At 42.7% G+C, this 19,373-nt stretch overlaps 1 protein-coding gene across 1 annotated transcript in view; it reads right to left on the bottom strand.

Moving 5' to 3' along the window:
* Positions 1 to 5,202: 5,202 nt before the first annotated feature.
* Gnaq (G protein subunit alpha q) overlaps positions 5,203 to 19,373 on the bottom strand; it is a 283,318-nt gene continuing 269,147 nt past the window's right edge. The window contains exons 6-7 of the mRNA XM_063249535.1: positions 14,655 to 14,808; positions 5,203 to 9,501 (exon numbers count right to left, since the gene is read on the bottom strand). Coding sequence (XP_063105605.1) covers positions 9,311 to 9,501; positions 14,655 to 14,808 — 345 coding nt within the window. The 3' untranslated portion in view covers positions 5,203 to 9,310. The remainder of the gene's footprint in view (positions 9,502 to 14,654; positions 14,809 to 19,373) is intronic.

Below are 19,373 nucleotides of genomic sequence, written 5' to 3'. Positions count from 1 at the left end.
GTGGGCCTTTGTGACTAGCTCATTTCATACTAGAAGTCAGCACCAAAGGCAGCTGGGTCCCATTCCAGGAAGGGGCTCGGGCCTGAGCTGTGGCCAGCTCTTTTTCCCTTTGGCCCTGAAGAGCCCCCAAGGTCGCATCCTACAGGACAGACACCCCTTGTTTTTCCCATCACTGACCGTGTCAAGGATCTGTTGCAAGTTTATTTAAGAGCAAAGTGTGAAGCGAGACAGGAAAAAAAGGCCAATAAAGGATTAATATGCGGGCTCTGCTTTCAGCAGCTGCGACTCAGCCCCACCAGGAACACAGTGAGAGGTTTTGCAGTCTTAGGCCCATTGCCAGCCAGGACGCTGGAGGATGCTGGGGGGCGCCCCCAACTGGTTGAGAATCACCCCCAAGATGTCAGTTGTGGTTTCAGACTGCTAGAAGAATGCAGGCCACTCCATCTGCAGAACTGTCCACAATGATGTCCCGTGGACTACTGGACACAACATCCTTGAGGGTAACCCGAGATCATGCCCCAAACTGTGCGTTTATCTGCAGTGGTGCTTCTGCACAGCCATTCGCAAGGCATTTGTCAGTATTCTTGCAGTTCATCTTTCTCAGGGCAAAGCAAGTAGTTTATTGGAACACTCCCCTGGAAACTGAGATGGTAACATCTACAGCAGTTGTGTACCTGAAACCTGCAGGCGTGGCTTCTGGAAACAGCACGGGCCCACCTCTGCACGCTGTCTCTCATGGATGCAGCTCCTGTCACTCCAACATATTGATGCCCCTACCCAGATTCTACTACCCTTTCATATTTTTATGATAACCTAGGGACAGTTTTATGCATCTGTAATCCCAGTCAATAATAGGCTGAGGCAGGAGGATTCTAAGTTTGAGCCCAGCATGTGCAACATAGACTATATCTCAAAACAAAAATCAAATGAAAGGTCTGGGATGCAGCTAAGTGACGGAGTGCTTGCCCAGCATGGTGAAGCCGTAGGTTCAAACCCCAGTAGTGCAAAAACAAACAAATGAAGTCAAACCATTTAATTTACAATGGGTAGTTGTTCTTAGATTACATGGCACCTAGAAAAACTGGTTAAAAAATAATTGTTAGTGGATTTTATCATCTTTTGGTTTAATGTCAAAATGAAAACTTGTTTTGAGTTAAAATGCTGATAATAGGCACAGGGATAAGCGTCACACAGGTGTATGACGTGTGTTCATGTCGACTGGATCGTGTTGAGATTCTGTGTATATACACGACCATGTACATGTAGAGGTTGTGAACGGATTTTAGATTGAGCTCTCCAGACCCATACAAACACTTGGTGGATCATGCCTCTTCATTTGACAGTGACTGAGCTGCTGAGACAGCACACGCACACACACTGGACATAGTGTCAAACTGTAGGTCAAACTGATGCCTGAACTGACGACCATTTTTACTCCCAGTCTTGGGTACCTGGCTCCCCATTCTTGTCACTGAGCACTAAATGCCTCTGACTTCCGGCTGAGTAGCCACTTATCTAACCCTACTGAACAAGACGTCCATTTGTTTGTGGTAATCAGCTCCAAGGCCTTTGAAAGAGGCCTGCGCTCCATGTGCAACAAGTCAGCAAACCTGGCCGGTGATGGTTAGTGGGTCTGCAGAAAGGCTCGTCTCCAGGGCCGAGCAGCACACAGAGGCATCCCCTTGCATCACACAGGTTAGAGTCGGGCGTAGCGGGAGTGTCGGCACATGCACGGTGCACTACTAGAAGCGCAGTGCCACAGGTCTGCAACCTGCCCGCCTGCTCCTGCTGGTAGCTACTTACCAGGCATCACACAGTGGACCTTCTAGGAGCCACATAAAGAAAGCAGGACCTTTTAGCTAGGGTGGCTCTGATCCGGAAGGTAACCACTGATGGTCCGCCTCCACCTCTGGTGTGCACACATCCGCACCTTAGCTGGAGCGTTTGTTGGTGGTGCTGGGACTCTGCAGGCTCCCTCCTCCCGGAGGCCCAGCCCTGCGCAGGCTGGGTCTTGTCAGAAGCTGTGCTCACTTCCCAGCCTGTGGCACACAGCATGGAGGTCCTGTTTGCAGATGTCAAGTTTTGCCTGCCTCTATCTATCTCTTCATGGTCTTCTCATTTCTAAAGATGTCTGAGGTAGATGTGGTGGTTCACACCACAATTTCAGCACTCAGGGGGCTGGGGCAGAGGATCACTTCAAGTTCCAGGCCAGCACAGTGAGTTTAACTACACATAGTTCAGTGAGCCTGAACTATATGGGGGAACCCTGTCTCAAAAGCCATGCACAACACAACAAAAGTTTCAAAGATCACTGTACAAGTATACTGGCAAACTGTGAACAGACTGAAAGTCACAAGGGCACTTTAAAATGTCCATCTCCTCCAGAGCCCAGCCCTACAGCTCCAGACGGCAAGCACCCAGGGAGCCCTGCCATCCTTTGTTAACAGGGTTCAGTGTAATTTCCTTCTTGATGAAAGCGAGTGATTTGCTTTATTTTATACTCAGGATTATGAGATAAAAATACTCTGGCCTTTCCATTCTTAAGGAAAACAGGAAAAAGAGAAAATCAACACAGATCAAATTTCAATAGTCTTGAGGCATGAGAATCCAAAGGAGAAAAATCATTTCGGTATTTCCTTAGACCCGCTGGATTCAGAGACCTGCACTGTTAAGCCTGGGCCTTGGGTTCCATAGGTCTACAGGGCTCCCTTACAGTGCTGGTGCACGGAGCGCCCTGCAACGGCTGAGTTGCACCTTCACCAGCCAGGAAGATGACATAAGACAAAATAAACCAGTCTCAAACACACCCTGTCACTCTCCAAGCCTGATCAAATCTCAGCGAGGGTTTTTAAATACAGAGAAACTAGTAATGACTCAAAATGAGACAACAGAAAAGCAAGACAATGGCCAATTCATCATCAGAAATGGTTTTGTCCTTCAGCATTAGGTTCCACCCTGGCCTTCCGGCCCTGCTTCACTAGTGCCTGGAAAGGCAGCCCTGGAGACACACCTATAAGAAAGATGCAGAGAGATGCAAGAAAGCAGAAAGAGGAAGGGTGAGGCTGAGCAGCTGGTGAGCCAACTAACCAGCTCTCTTATTGCACCCAGAAAACAGGCTAGAAATCACTGTGATGAGGGCAGGCTTGGGTTCCAGGGGCTGAAAGTCAGATCAAAGGTTCCCTCTGGAGCAGTAGCTAGAGGTCATTTTCTCACCCTTGGCCAGGGGCCTTAGGATGATGAGGCTACAGAAAGACCTGGGTCCTCAGCTCCAGCCCAGGGTAGAGCCACAGGGAGGGGCGTGCTGGTTCTGGGTATGCCAGAAGACAAGCTGCCTGCCATGGCCATGATAGGAGTGTCCTAAATGACAACCCTCGTCCACACTATCCCTAAACAGTAAGGGAACCACTTACAGGACCAAAGGCTTGCCAACTCTTCTCTAATGCATCTGCATTACAGTACTTGAAAACACCTTCCTAGGCAAGGTCTGGGCTGGCAGTTGAAAAACCTGATCTTACACAGCAGGAGTAGGTTTTGCTTTTGCTATGGCTTTATATCCCATGGAAGTACCTATTTTCTAGAAAAACATATGCTATCTTTACTCTGCTTCATGAAATTCCTAGAGGAGAGTTAGTTTTTAGCAGACCTCAAGAACTGAGATGTTTCTAGAACCACAGAATAACAGACACCTGTGACAGGCCCTGGCCCCCACATGGGCTCCACTGTCTGTCGCAACTCAAGTGAGGACCCTTGTGAAGCCACACATCCACTGCTAGCCAGCAAGCCAGGGATTTTCCAACTCATCGAAGATGGCCTCAAGCTGCAGAGAGGTGACTCCTTGTGAGTCTTTACTGACCAGCTACAGCTCTAACAGCTGAGTAGAATCACAAGGAGGGCAAGGTGTTTTTAGAGGAAATCTGATCAACACTCCCACATTTTCATTATAAGGATCTGGCATTTCCAAATGCACACAGACGGGGAAAGGGGTGCATGTGCAAGTGTGTGTTTAGAAATTCACCTACTCTGGGAAATGCACGTGCTCTATGAGGTGTCTGGGGAAGAAGAAATGCCCTGTGATACAAGATATTCTGACAGGGACTTAGGCAACTGCAAGGGAAACAAAACTCAGGAATGAAGAATACTGTAGTACAAAATTATGGCCAAAAATACTGTATTTTTAACCAGCAAGATCATTGGGGGATTATTTATACAACATTAGGTGTTTGTTTTTTTTGCAAAACCAGTTCCCATCCCAAAACAATAGGCAATACATGCATTTGAATGACATTTTAAGAACAGTAAATATGATCATTTAAATACTGCAAGTTAAAAATGTTTTCTGACAGAACTTCCTAAGTACATAGGCCTACTCAGGGTCTCCAACACGATGACGGTGAGCAAACCGCAGAAAGTTGCCTTTAGAGTTGTTTGAGGGAAGGAAATCCACCAACAACGTGTTTCAATCAGTGTCACCTGGACAAAGATAACAGTAATCTTTTTTTTGCTAGCCCTAAATATATTCTACTGAAGAACACTTTTCTTTGTTATTTGTCCCTTTCTACCAAAAGCTTTTATGAAAGTCAAAATTTCTTTATCCAAGTTAAGATCCAAATTTATCCAATAGCTACTTTCAGAACACGTGAATGACACTAATTGCTGGGTTGGAATCATTCGGGGAAATGGAGGCCGTATGGAGATAAGGAAGGCGAGGAAGAAATTAGTATCTGAGCACCTACTGTGGACTAGGTGTGTATGCATACTTTGAACGTAGTTCTGAGGCTAGAGTTACCGAAAGGCAGGGGCAGTTGGAAAGAGAGCAGATGATTTGCTTCCTTATGAAAACAAATGCCAAGGTTAGGCTGCACTAAACAAAGTAGCTACTAATAACAGGTGTCTGGCTCCAAAAATCTCTAGCTAATCAAATACAACTAAGCCATTTCTTTTCCTAATATGATGGAACCAAAATGAAATCCCAAAGACACAGGTATCAGGACAGATCTACTAATGCTACAAATGTTGGAAATATGTAGGGAAAGAGAAGCATACAATCACCAGTTTCAATTTCTGTATGTGTTTCTAACCAAAGAATCTCTGTGGGAGAAAGTATGAATGTATGTACCACACATACCTTACTTGTATCAACTGAGATGATGTTAATGACCAATTAGGTAGTTTCAAACTTTCGGTTTAAGAAGCGCAGCAGTATACATTACAATCCTTGGGTACACTTTATTTTCATATGGGTTAACATTCTGCTATATTTCATTTCATTCATTCTTTTTGAGAAACTGAAAACAAAGGGAAACTGAGAATAACCAGAAGGCAATCTGAGGGAAATTTCCAACCAGTATCTGAGTCTTGCAATAGCTCATTATGCAGCCCTTTCTTCCCATTGTTATTTTTTACTTTTTTTTTTTTTTGCAAATAAAGTCATTTTGACCCAAATCCAGCATAAACAACTTTTTACCAATTCCTAACTTAAAACAACTAAACTTTACAATCATGTGGCAGTATAAATTTTTAAATTACAGTTCATACACCTTGACAATCATGATAGTCTGAAGTACAAAAAGTAAATTGCCCTTTAGCTCAATTTCCTTTTTAAATATGAAGTCTTGCTAGTTAATCTACCCCCAAAAAGTTTCAGATGTTCTTCAAATACCTTTTGTAAATGTTATCTGTTAGTAAACAACATACGCAGGTTCCTAAATTTTGTTTTCAGTCTACTCATGACATTCCGCAGAGCTTTTTATATGTCAACATTAAGAAAAAAATTATAAAACACAACCCTAATAAACAAAACCCCACAAGTTCTAGGGGACTTACTTCTGAGTGGGCATATTATTTCCCTTTGTTTCATATATGAGGCACAAACTTCTGAATTTAAGCTCTGTAAGGCATAGTAGAAACCTCCAATTTACAAATCAGGAATTCTCTGTGGGTTGGAACTGCCCCATCACACAAAAAAGGGGGAAAATCATCTGTAAACCGGTACACTGCAGTGTGTTCATGGAGTCACGAACGGCTGCCTGCCTTGGTGTGCTGAAGAAAGGCTGCCGTGCTTTGTGTTTTGAGTAAGACATGCCCAAGTCACCATCAACCTCGCCCACAAGCCTCCATACCCAGAGCATCAATGACCGGAGTCCAGCAGCACTTAGAACGCTTGCAATCACAATAGAAGAGAAAACATGAGTAAACTTTGTTTTTATACAAAACTGAAAAGAATCCCTTCCCGCCCCTCACCCCTTTGATAAAACCCCAAAGAAACAACAAAAATCCTTTAGCTTTGACTGACTAATGTGGATACGATTAGGTTTCAACGCATCACTGCAGCTAGGGTGATCAATTTTTTCCTTTCTCAAAAGAAGGGATCCTGTCATGCACCCCAGGAGGAGCAGTGAAGCCACAAACCTCAATTCTGCATAGCAAATTCCATCCCAATTTCATGAAGACAAATATAACAATCTTTCCCTGTTTTGCTCAGCTTCTATGAGCTTTGAGATCAGGTTTAATCAACTACATCTACTATATCTCTATTAAATAGAATATCTTGATTCCCTAAAACTTTAACACTTATGATCTTGTGATGAGGTTTTTTTTCTATACACACTGTAGGCCATCAAATGTTCTTTACTTTTTTTCTTTTTTCTTTTTTTTTTTGTTTGTTTTGTTTTTTTGTTTTTGCTGCACCAAATTTAAGATCGCCCTTTCAGGCAAGCAGTGGTCTCTAGCTGTTAAAACATCTCCTTAGTGGATCACAATAGCTTCTAAAACTGCCTTTCTAATAAAGGCCATCAGAGAGGTAATACTAAACTGCATTTGCCAAATAAGAATATGAATTGTATAAAAGCTCATATTCCAATCCTAGATCAAATGGCAAAAGTTCTACAAAGTTGGTTTCCATGTTTGTATAAAAGCTCCAACTGATTTTATGTATTTGCTATGAAATTACCTTTGGGTCTTATAATCAGTACACCTCTACTCAGGAATGTGCAAACGATTTTATACAGCACGATGCTAGTACCGCTCTGTATGATAGGAAGGTTTTTTTTCTTCTTTTCTAAATGGAAAAAAATATCCCTAGTCAGAAATAAACTGACAAATTTACATTCTCCTCTCTTAAAAAAGTAAATAAAATAACATTATTCAAAATGTGAATTAGCTATAAGACATACAATACAATTACATAGATACATATCAATACAGCACATTCAATTTGCCCAAAAATTAATGATTACAAAGCCAATATGGATGCTGCAATATCAAGAGAGATGTATGTACAATGATTAGAGCATTCATAATTGCACTACACCTACAGGCAGGATGTTTTGTTAATTAAATTACAGGTGCTTTTCTGAGCAAGAAACAAACAGTAACTTAGGTGTTCTGAGACAAGGAGAGTGAAAAATATGAACATTTCATTACCAGTGAGTAACTCTAGTACTCACCTAATAAATTGTTGATTTTCTCTCCCCCCTTTGTTACTCCAAAAAATGTGATGAATACAGAAGTTTAGACTAGTGCCAAATAGTATCAAGACCAGCATCATGGCCTAATTCTAGCTTCTCAGCAGCTTAACAATCATGATTTATTTTCTTAAACCATATTTCAACTTATGTGCTTAATAGAAGCTTATCAACACATGTGCTGCTTTGTTTTTTTTTTTTTTTTTTTTTTTTTTGCATTTGCTGAAAAATTGCACATCTAAAATTCCAAGCATCTCTCCTAGGAGATTCAGTCACATAAATACATGTTCAACAGAACACTGAACGGGCACATGTGAATTAAGTCCACAAATTTTTCTCATGTTCAACTTAACCATGTTCAACTCAGGAAGATCCTGAATATGATAAACTAGTGGTCACTTTTTTGTTTTGTTGGTTTTTTTGCAAATTAAAGGTATCAGGGTAATACTATCAATTGATGTTCTTGGCAAACTTACTTGAAGTTAACAAAAAGAGTACGTAAAACTGGCTTCAAACACACAGACATAAGCAGATTCTGTGATAAACCACAAAGGATGCTTTTCTACACTGCTGATTTGGACAGTCGACCGGGGACATGGACAATAAACAATTCAATCTTAAGGGCAGGGAAAAGAATGGACTGAGAGAGTCAATTTACAGTTACCAGCTGTTTGGCAATTGGCGTTTCAGGTTCGTTCTCAGCCAGTCACTTTAGGGTTCACAGTCTCACTCTCTTGTTTTTTAAGAGGCTGGCTTTCATTAAGCTCTTTTAAATCTATTTTGAAAAAAGGTCAGTTTTGGCAGCACATACCATAATGAAAATCATTTTAAAATTGTGGCCTAAACACAAAGGAGAAAAAGAGGAAAGAAAAAGTCGGAACTAAAAAAATAAGAACAACCTCTAAAAAGAACCAGGATAGCAGCCATTGGGGGAATGTAGTGTTTGTTGGCATATTTTTGGCATCTGCAATTTAGAGAGAGTTAAAGAAAAAAAAGAGAAAACAGAAAAAAAAAAAAAAAAAAAAAAAAAAAGCAAGAAAGGGAGGAAGGAGAATGGCACATGGATTTCAAAAGAAAGGATTCCCACTGTGTACATCTGCCCAGTCCGATTTCTGAGCATTGTTCTGGGCATTCAAGCTACGGCAAAAGTCAAAACACAGCAGAAACGACGCTTAACCATCCCGTGGGCACCCGCTGTCCCAGTCCAAAGTGAGACAAGACTGTATCTATATATGAAAAGAAACACTGCGTGTGCATGGAGCATAGCACAAAACCACAGCAGTGACGCAGATAACCCTTCAGCAAATACTACACATTGTTAAATTAAGCTGATGTACGATGGCTTATGTCGAATGACAATGTCTTATCATTCGAGAGAAAAACTTGACCAAGAATGGAGCTAGAATAGAGGTGGTTGTAACCTGGGGGGGAAATTCAGGAAAAAGATGGATTAGGAAAAGAGGGAAATCAGCTCTTTTCTTCTCAATAGAAAAAGGAGAGAGGAGAAAGAGAGAAAAAGAGAGAAGAGGAAGGGAGGGAAAGGGCTGGGGAGAGAGACACTGACTTATCTTTCTGAGCGCATGACTGAGAATGGAAAATGGATCCAGTCACAAGGTTTTGCCTAAAAAAAAAAGAGAGGAAATGTGCTGGGACTGTACTTCAGCATCCTCTGTTTTTCCTCGGAATAGTTTAAATAAAATCATAATATTTACTACAAACTCTGTGGATACACTCACAGAGTCCAGGACGGCAATAAATAGTAGTATGCGAATTGTTTTCCACAGAAATACAGTCCCTCGTGAAGGTCTTCAGCAGCCCACCGGGGAGGGGCTGGGCCCCGAGGCCACTCAGACCAGGTTGTACTCTTTCAGGTTCAGCTGCAGGATGGTGTCCTTGACAGCTGCAAAGACAAAGCGGATGTTCTCGGTGTCGGTGGCGCACGTGAAGTGGGAGTAGATAATTTTGTCACTGTCTGGGTTCAGGTCCACGAACATCTTCAGGATGAACTCTCGAGCTGCCTGCGCGTCTCTCTGGGGTCCTATTTGTCAAAGGAAAAGAAGGAGCTGGTCAGCTCATCCGTGAATGCATCTGTTCATCATTCACTCCATAAACATTTATCGGGTCATTCTCAGGAAGGCTACCTACAGATTTTTATAATCATGTTTCCTAACACTACTGCCCGTAATTTCTTGGTCATTTTAGCTTACAGTCAGTTCACCAATAAGATATGGATAAGTGCGAACTGAGACAGCTTGAAGGCCAAGCTAAGCCTTTTTCTTTATTCCATTTCCTTGGTGGAGAGAGGTCTCCAGGCTGTTCAGAAGGGGAGTGATGGCTCATTTCTGTTCCACTGGAGGAAGTGCTCCAGCTATATAAAAAACATGCTGCCTCTGGCTGTCTTATCAATCTGGCCCCAAGGGTCCCCTGATACGGACCACTTTACATTCAACAGAGTCCAGCTCAAAGTGGAACGTTTGTCCTTTGGGTCTGGGCCATCTGCAGTAGCCTTCAGTAGTCTCCCTGGGTTGACTTCTAGTGTTCCTGAGCATTCTATATTTACATAACACTCAGTTTACTACATGACTATGAAAAAACTTGGTTTGCATTTTCTTCCATTTATTTGGGGTCTCTTATGTTCTAAGCAGTGTCCTAGATGCTTTGGTATAAGGACTGTGATATATTTATCAGGATAAATTAGACATAATAGCTTTGCAGTGTTAACTCTTAAGATATGACACTGAAGCAGAAACAACAGAAGAAAAGCACATGTAAACTGGACTTTAGCAAGACTGATAACTTCTGTGCATCAAACAAGATTGTTAAGCAAACAAAAAGACAACCTACAGAGTAGAGAAAAATATTTTCAAATCTCACATACATGAAGGATTTAGCATCTAGAATATAAAGAACTCCAACAACTCAACAAAAAGGCAAACAATTTGATTGAAAAAGTGAACCAAAGAGCTGAGATACAGATCAGCAGTAGACAGAACACCTGTCTACCTGGGTTTGACTTCAGTTCAACCCTTGATTGTATAAGTGAATGAATGAATGAACAATCCATCAAACAAAAGGTCTATATAGACATTTCTTCAAAACAAGATCCACAAATGATCAATTAACATGTGAAAAAAACACTCAACTCTGTCATTCATTTAGGGAAATGCCAACTAAAATTGTAAGACATCTTTTCACCTCCTAGAATGGCGGTATGTTTTAAAAAATAGTAATTACCTACTGGTAAGGATATGAAGGAGTTTGCACCCTCTGGTACCCATGTACAATGGTGCAGCCACTGTAGAAAAGAGTTTGCAGAAAACTTTTCCTTAAAAAGCTAAATAAAAAATTCCCATGTGACCCAGCAATTCTGCCCCTTGGTCAGTAGCCAAAGGATTCGTGAGCAGGGGCTCCCACTGGTCAGTGTCACTGCAGCATTAGTCACAACAGCCAGGAAGTGGACACAACCGAGAGCCCATCTGCTGGTGGGCAGTTGAGCAGAGGTGGCACAGCCTTCGAGCAAACAGCCCCAGAGAGGAAGGAAGCTCTGACAGTGCTGCAAGGTGCAGGAACCTTGGAAACAGGTGAGTAAAATACACCAGCTGTGAAGCGACAGCGTGTAATTCCTCCTGCAGCGGAGTGACAGTTACCAGGGCCAAGGGGCAAACAGTGCTGTGTCTGTCTGCTCAGTTGGGGTGGTGAAAAGCCTTGGCAATACTGTGATGGCAGCACATTATTACAATTAATGTCATGGGTCAAAACGGTTATGATGCCATAGTTGGGATACCTGTAACTTCGAGAACTCCGCGGAGAGCACGCTACCACTTTTAACTATGAAATGCACTCTGATTTCCAGACAGCCAACCTGAAAACTTTCCAAGTGACCTCAGTGTTAACTGGGCTCATTCGTATGAACTTATGCCCAACACTGCCAAAACTCAGAAGCAAACAGCTGTGAAAACAAATTAATACACGTACCATTTGACCTTTTGACTTAGGTGTCCATAATTGAAATTTCTGACAGCAACTGAAAAGTCTGGCATCATATTAAATAAAAGCATACTAGTTAAAAAAACATTTTATATAATTGTTAACATTTTTGTAATAGGAAAGAGACCAAGCAATGGAGGAAGGAGATAGAAACAGAAAGTAAGAATTAAGGCGCCCATATGAGCCAATTCCTGGTGATGAATGCAATCACTGTACACTACAGACCTGTACTAGTAACAATTAAAAATTAGATATCTAAATATTTAATGTCCTACATTTTTCAATTACTGTTTAACTTCCTAACTCCAGAGTAATACTAAAAATATTTAAAACCAGAGAGTAATAGATTGTAGAGCAGAAGCCTCTCCTTTTCATAAAATTCTGTATTACATCTGGCTTGTGACTGCTCTGTGTAAGTCTGTTTGGGAAGGAGGGGACCACAACTGTTTTTCTTTTTTCTTTACTCAAAGAATATCAGAACCAGATTCAAGTTGACTGCAGTAACTTAGAGTATATTATGTTTGTAAGCATAAACTACAAAGGAAACATTCTATCCATCATAGTAGGAACAGAAATCCATAGTCTCTATGAACAATTTTGCAATTCAGGTCCATGTAGAATGGTAACTCCCCATCCCGAACAGAACAACAGAAATGGTATTCATTATGAGTAAGACTGTGTAAAAGTAGAAATGTGTAAGTGTGAAGTTTATAATACTGTAAGCATTCTTATTACAGAGACCTCACTGGAAAGGGGACCTCGATCTTTCTGGCCTTAGCTCATCTTATGAGGGCTTCTGGGTCTCAGGAATTACAGCAGCATCTGCTTTGAGAATAAAAAGATCAGTGTTTCTTTTCTCTGGTGGCCACATTTCCACGGGCAGTATGTGTATGCTGTGGGAGGTTAACAGCAGAAACATCTTTGGCTATCAAAACATTCACAAAAGGCACATACTGGAAAGCAAATGCTCATAGTTGATAGGGAATCTGGGGAAATTATGAGACTAAGATTTTTTAAAGAGATGATGAAAATGTTTCAGAGAGAGACAGCTCTATAAGCGCTCAACAAAGAAAAGTGTTTTGTTTTTGCAGAACAGTTCACTGCCCTGCGGCGTAGTCCAGTTGCTGTGGCTGGAGTCTGAGGGTGTGTCTCAAGCCTTGTGGGCAGGCAGCGTGACCTGTCCTTATGCAAGCTTATTAGGAAAGTGAGCTGGTCCTGGGGGCGTGGAATGGGGTGCATCCTGTGCCATTTTCTGCCCACTGATTCTCACCTAACGCTGAGAAAAATTAAGTCTGCTTCCCCTGTGTATTACTCAGGGAGATCTTGGATAAAAGAACCAGCCTGTGGTGGATGGCAAGGAGACTAACAGTAAGTTACTCTGCCCAGTTTGCTCGTGGAGGCATTTACAGCTTGTCTCCAGGATGGTGGTGAAATAAAGGATTTTAAAGAAAAAGCTATTTGGGGGCTGGGGGTTTGGCTCAGCAGCATAAGCGCCTGCCTTGAAAGCAGGCAGTTGTGAGTTCAATCCCCAGTACCGGTAAAAAGGAAAAAAGACAAAAAAAAAAAAAAAAAAAAAAAAAAAAAGAAAGAAAAAGAAAAGGAAAAGCTATTTACAGTCAGAATGTTATTTGTTTTTAATTTTATTTATTTGTACCAGAAATCAAACTCAAGACCTCACACTTGCCAAGCAGGTGCTGTGCCACTGAGCTGTATCTCAGCCCCATTTGTTGTTTTGTCTTATTGTTTTAAAAAGCAAAGCACAGAAGAAAATTTACTTGGAGAGAGAATGCAGACATACTGCTAACAAAAAAGGGCATTCTTTCTGCACAGTGTACATATTTTGATTCACCAGCTTTCAGATCCTTGTATGTATCTGAGATGGGAACCGGAGTGTGTTAAACAACCAATACTTATCTTCCATGGATCAGCACCATATCCCACGCATGTGGGGCAAAAGGATGATTAAACTCCATCCCTAATGTGTTTGTGTCTTTACAGAAGTTCTCCTTAGTTTATAAGGGATCATTTCCCCAGGAGCTGGTGGAAGTACAGAAACACCACGGAACTGATACCCCTCTGGACATTCTCATTTTAAATACAGTCTATTACTGCCGCAACACATAACCCTGCAGTAAGGACTTCTGGGTTTGGCTCTTACGTGGGCCATGTACTATGCTAAGTGATTTCCCATATGATTCTATTCCATCATTTTTTACTCCGGAAGAGAGGACAAGTTTAATAAACTGATCCAAAGCAGTATGACCACTGAGAAGCACTGCTAGAACTCTAAGACTTTCAAAGTGCACGCTTTTAATTACGGCCTGAGCCAGGGGTCAGCTAACTTGCTCTGTAAAGGGCCAGAGACTAAATATTTTAGGCTTTGCAGATCACTGCCTGTCACAATTGCCCACTTTTGCTGTGACAGTGTAACAGCAGCCCTATCAATGGGTGTGGTCATTTTCTCAAAACCCTTTATTTACAGAAACAGCAGCAGGCCAGTGGCTGTGGCTCACTTGTATTAGGGAGGCTGGAAGTGGCTGTACCTAATCAACAAGCACATCTAAGAGTGGCTGGGTGTCCAGCTGCTGGGAATTTCATGGCCTACTTAGGAAAGGCAAGATCTCTTTCTAAGGATGAAGTGAGCAAAGCAAAGCCACAGGAGGAATGAAGTGAGTACGGCAGGTTGCTAAGAACCACAGGGCTTTACTGGGCCACGAAGTCCCTGAAAGTGTTTTCTAGATTTTCACTATGTATCAGGCATTATGTGAAATATTATACGCATGTTATTTATTAGTCTACAAAACAATCCCATGAGTTTGGTCCAAAGGCCCAGAAAAATCAAATGGTTTTGATTATAATTCTACAAACAGGAAGGGTCAGAACTGACTTCAGAGATGAGTTCCTGGACACAAAACCGCTCTCTCCCCAGACACAGGGGGGCTGCAACAAAATGAAAGAGAGAGAGAGAGGAAACTGTGATGGCTGCCACAAATGGTCAGCATCCTGGGTTATTCCTTCCTCTGATCTGCTTATTTAAGAACACATGAAACATTTTCTTTCTTTGTAACTTTAACAGCAGGACATAAAATGCTTGGGTCATTATAGGGCAGAGCGGGCAGTAGCTGCATCTCACGGTCACAGCCTGGGTGCTGCATGTGAGGACTCTTCACAGTGGCCACGCCCAGCCCTGCCACTGCCACTCACCATCATACTCTGGAAAGTAGTCCACTAGGTGGGAATACATGATTTTCTCCTCCAGCAGATCCTTCTTATTTAAGAACAGAATAACTGAGGAGTTCTGGAACCAGGGATATGTGATAATAGTTCTGAAGAGGGCTTTGCTTTCCTCCATTCGGTTCTGAAAAAAACAAGTCAGAAAAAAAAAGGATTAATTATGTGATCATTCGATCTGTGAGTTGTGTGTATTTCAATAGGGGTGACCGATCTTCTGGATGCTTTCAATTTTTAACAGCTTTGAAGTGGGCTTGTAACGACCTACATGCAATTGAGTTGTGATACACATTGGCCCTTTTCATTATGCAAACTCTGGTTGACGAGCACAAGAAAATAATAACAAATATCTGCTTAAATCACTTTTCAGGATGAAAGAGAAAATAAAACTTAGACAATCAGGTGGTATCTAATATAATGTCATAAATGTCTACCAAAAACTATTTACTCATGACCAAATACTTAAGATTTGAATTAAGAACTAAATGTCACACTTAATTTGCATTTCCAAAAATGTATTTACTTAGAACCTCATAATGAACTGTTTTAAACATTCAAAAGCAAAGTTACTTAATTCTTTGTCCAAAGCACATCTATACTTCTAGAATTACTACTACTAGACAGAAAAACGTATGCCTTGATAAGCAAACACATGTTCCATCAGTGGACATATTCTCTCCAGGTTTCATGATGATGTTCATACATTATGTATAACCTTGGAGACATACATGTAATCACCTAGAGATCCAAGGCTAGTATGTCTGTCAATGCTGACGTGGAAGTGCTCCTACCTGAGACCGTACTTTCAAACCTACTCAGTAACAGAACTCCTAAACAGGTTCTCAAGGAAATGAGTCGGTTGCCTTACATGCATCGAGATGCTAATGGAGGCTACTCCTAAGGAAAATCACTCCTCGCAGCTATCACTGTCCAGAAGCCTCTTCCCTATCTCTTTACCAGACACTCTTTCTCCTCAAAATCCTCCCACTCCCGCCCCTGAGGGGTGACTCTGCTGGCTAAGCCAGAGCATCAAGTTCCCTGCCATGTGAGCTGGTCCACAACTAGTCTGTGACCCGGGCCTCCTGGATGATGGTGACTGATTTAGCCAAGTGCTGCATTGGGCCAGGCAACCCTAGGACTTTTGCTGGGAACCCTGGGGCAGGAACCCTTGCTTTCACTTCGAGTGTGGAATCATAGCCATCACAGCTGCCTCTTGCGGCACCTGTGCAGGGATGGAGGGGGGCCTGTCCTCTTTACCATGTTCTAACTGCCTGCATTGGCCCTGCCTCTGGATTTCTCAGCATCATCGGCCAATAAGTACATTTCATTTTTTAGGCTGGTTTATATTTTAAGCTAGTTTGTGCTGTGTTCTTCTGGTGATTCATGTAGATAATACTTCCAGTGGCAATCACTGGACACATTCCATTTGGCTTGCAACAAGAAAGGAACGAAGGGGTCTGTAGGTGACCACTGAGGCTGGGGGCTTGAGCTGTTTCTGGCTCTGTAGGATGTACTCCCACCCAGGACTGGTTAGCACTATCTGCAGGGAGCTCTCCACCACACAGGACTTTCTCAATCCTGACTAGGCCATGCTCTTTTTCGTTTTTTAAAGTGCGCTGATTAGAATAAAATTGAAAAGGAACACTTTTCAAAGCAGAACTGTACCAGAGTTAGGTAAAATTGCTTCTCACCAGTTTATTCAACCTTCATTTTTGTGCCTCTAGTTGTTTCATGCTGATGAAATATGCAGGTTATGAAAAGTTATTACATAGCTCAAGTAACAGAGTTCATACAATTTTACTCAAGTGCATGTCCAGCCTTCAAACACGTCTCTACTAACCACATGCCTTTTGTTGGTTACCACAGTCAACAGTAAAATTTTAAACCCTGCAAATGATACTCTCTGAGAAATGAGCTCTTGTAGCTTTACATTTTATTTGAGGCTAAAGATTTTAACCCTGAAGGAAAACCCTCTCCTAAATGGATTAGACAGTGATACCACTATGGGAGAGGTAGCGTTTGTTTTTTCTTATTGCTGGCAAGTCTAGAAAGCTATGTGACGATGGTAGGGACGTCCACCTTGGTGTCCACAGTGCATCTCCATCAGAAGGAAATCATTACCCTCAGTATTCTCTGAGAGGGTGGAAGGGCTCCGAGGGGACAAAGGGCCCTCCCTGGCCTTATTCTGGCTGGAATCCGTCAAGGTGACTCACAGGGCAGGGAGAGGAAGGGACAGGGGTCCTGACTTTGAATCAACATAGAACTTTGTCTTTGATCAAAAGTTCAAGACTGGAGGGCTGGGGATATAGCTCAGCAACACTGTGCCTGCCTGGCAAGTGTGAGATCATGAGTTCGATACCTGGTACCACAAAAAAAAAAAAAAAAAAAAAAAAAAAAAGGTTTCAAGACTGGGCTGCAGTCTCTCTGCTTGAATGTAGTCTGCCAAGAGGGAGCACTGGACCAGGGTGCAGCATAGGGGCTACAAGTCTCTCCTGGGCCCAGAACCATGTAGCAAAGGCGACCTGCCTAGAAACTGCTATCTGTAACCAGAGCTGCGTTGGTTGAAACCACTCTGGGCACAGAGGCTGCTCACTCACTGGGGTGTCTCCCGGAAGCCTGGCTGGTATGCAGGTTAGGGCTGTTCACAGTGTGCTGGGGGATCGTGGCTTCACTTGTGAGTTCAGGGGAAGCCGAGGAGTAAGGGGCAGCTGTTGGGCAGCATGGCCATCCCTAGGCTTGCGACCAGCTCCACCAGTGGAGCCTGTGAGGGCCTTCTGGCCCCTTAATCGGATACTGCTGGGCTTTCCGAAGCCACCTGGGCATCTTATCAAACCGAGGGTCCCTGTCCTGTAGCACTGAGCAGGCTGGACGTCTGCCTTTCCATGAGGCTACCAGGTGTGGCATCTCTGAAGTGGAAGGTATAGAGTCAGCAAAAAAGAGGACGGGTCACTCTGCCCTGTTTTCATAATAAGAACAGCAAGGAGCTATGTCCCCGAGGTCTCAGTAATAAATTCTTACCATGCCAGCTTTGTTCTTTCCCAGTTTTCCATTTTATGACTCTTCCTTTATCTTACTGGTGCTGTACTCTTGAGGTGAAAATTCCTTATGCTCCCCTACTCCACGATGTGGCAATATTTAAAAACAGAAACTCTGCACCAAAAGCCCTGGGCAAAATCCTAAATGGACTGGGAGTTTTACAGTGTCCTACAGGGGCAAAGAATGTAAAAGGCGCGAGGTGTAGACTTGAACGCCATGGTTGAACCGTTTCAGAAGACTTGGTGGCGCCTGCTTTTAACCTGCCATGGCATGAGGTTTTGAGGAGGAAAACAAAAGAGAAATGTAGGAGACAGGTGTGTGTCAAATGCTAAGGAGAAACAAGCCTGAAAAACCAGGGATCTTTCTTCTCATAGCGTTTTTTTTTTTTTTTTTTTTAATTTAAGAGGAAAAAGAGAAAAACACAAAACAAAACAAAGCAGTGTAAGGTTACACATAATACAGAACTACAAAAAAAAACATAACAGTAAGAAATCACCTATTAATAGATTACATATTATCATATTGGAAATAGTTGCTCAAATCACAGTATCAAAGAATACAAAGTAGACATTCAAACAGAGAGACTGCAAACAGCTGTGTTCAATGATCCAAAAACATTAACATAGTCAACTATTTAACACCCCTAAACACACTTGCTGTTATATCCGTTAGAGCTCTTTTTTTTTTCCTCCCTCTCTTTTTTACAACAAAATTTACACATTTTGGATTTTATTACTCCTTAGTTCTTATTACTTTTTTTGGGCTGGAAATAAGTGAATCAAACAGGACAGCGGCACAGGAGTTTACTCTCCCAGACACAGGGCCCTTGCTCACAGGGCCATGGAGGCTCGAAGCTTTCGTCACTCCACCTGCCCCTCTGGGAGCCCAGGGAAAGGAGGCCCAGGCCACAGGTTGGGGTGGGCCACCCCTCCAGGGGCTGGAGACAGTACAGGAGCAGGGTGAACTGGGATGCGCTAGGCTATGTCAAAACCATCAAACAGACCTATTCCGGCCATATGTGGAAGTTCTTACACCTGTGATTTTATCATTGCGAATTGGTTCTCAAGAGCTTGACTTTCCAAACAGTGCTGCACTCCAATGCAGTCTGCTGCTCATGCATGACTGGCTAATGCTTTCATCTACAAGGTAAAGCCCTGGGCTCTGCAGCTTGGCATGGCTGATCCCATGCTGTGTTTTCAGTCTGAGCTGTTGTACCAATGCTTTCTCCAGATGCTCAGAGTCACAGCATCACAGTGTGACTCTGGGCCACAATGCTGTCTCCCCTGTCCTCATCCTTTAAGGTCCATGTCAACTGGACTTCCCCACTTGACCTGAGTGCTCTGAGCCCCGAGGTCTGCCTCTTCCTCCCATCTCTGCAGCTGGGTGCCATTCCTGCTCTGCCTACCAGTCAGTGGCACACAGGGCACATCTGCTGGATGCTGGCAGGGCACGAGGGAGAGAGAAGAGGCACATTGGTGTAGACCGCAGGTCCACATGGTAGGCCAGCAGCTGATGGAAAGAGCAATGTGAGGTCCACTGGAAGGAAAGGTGTGGGTGGGTTAGGGAAGGCAGAAAAGCAACGACAGTTTTTAGTGGAATTCTGAGACTCTAAGGAACAAAACCAAAAGCAAGGCAAAGGAAAATTCAAATCTACAA

The sequence above is a fragment of the Cavia porcellus genome, unplaced genomic scaffold (assembly GCF_034190915.1).
Source record: "Cavia porcellus strain 051 isolate PalLab524CR breed Dunkin Hartley unplaced genomic scaffold, mCavPor4.1 scaffold_1, whole genome shotgun sequence".
NCBI classification, from domain to species: Eukaryota; Metazoa; Chordata; class Mammalia; order Rodentia; family Caviidae; genus Cavia; species Cavia porcellus.
The sequence above is the reverse complement of the archived record's forward strand: the minus strand, read 5'-3'. Positions and strand labels throughout refer to the sequence as shown.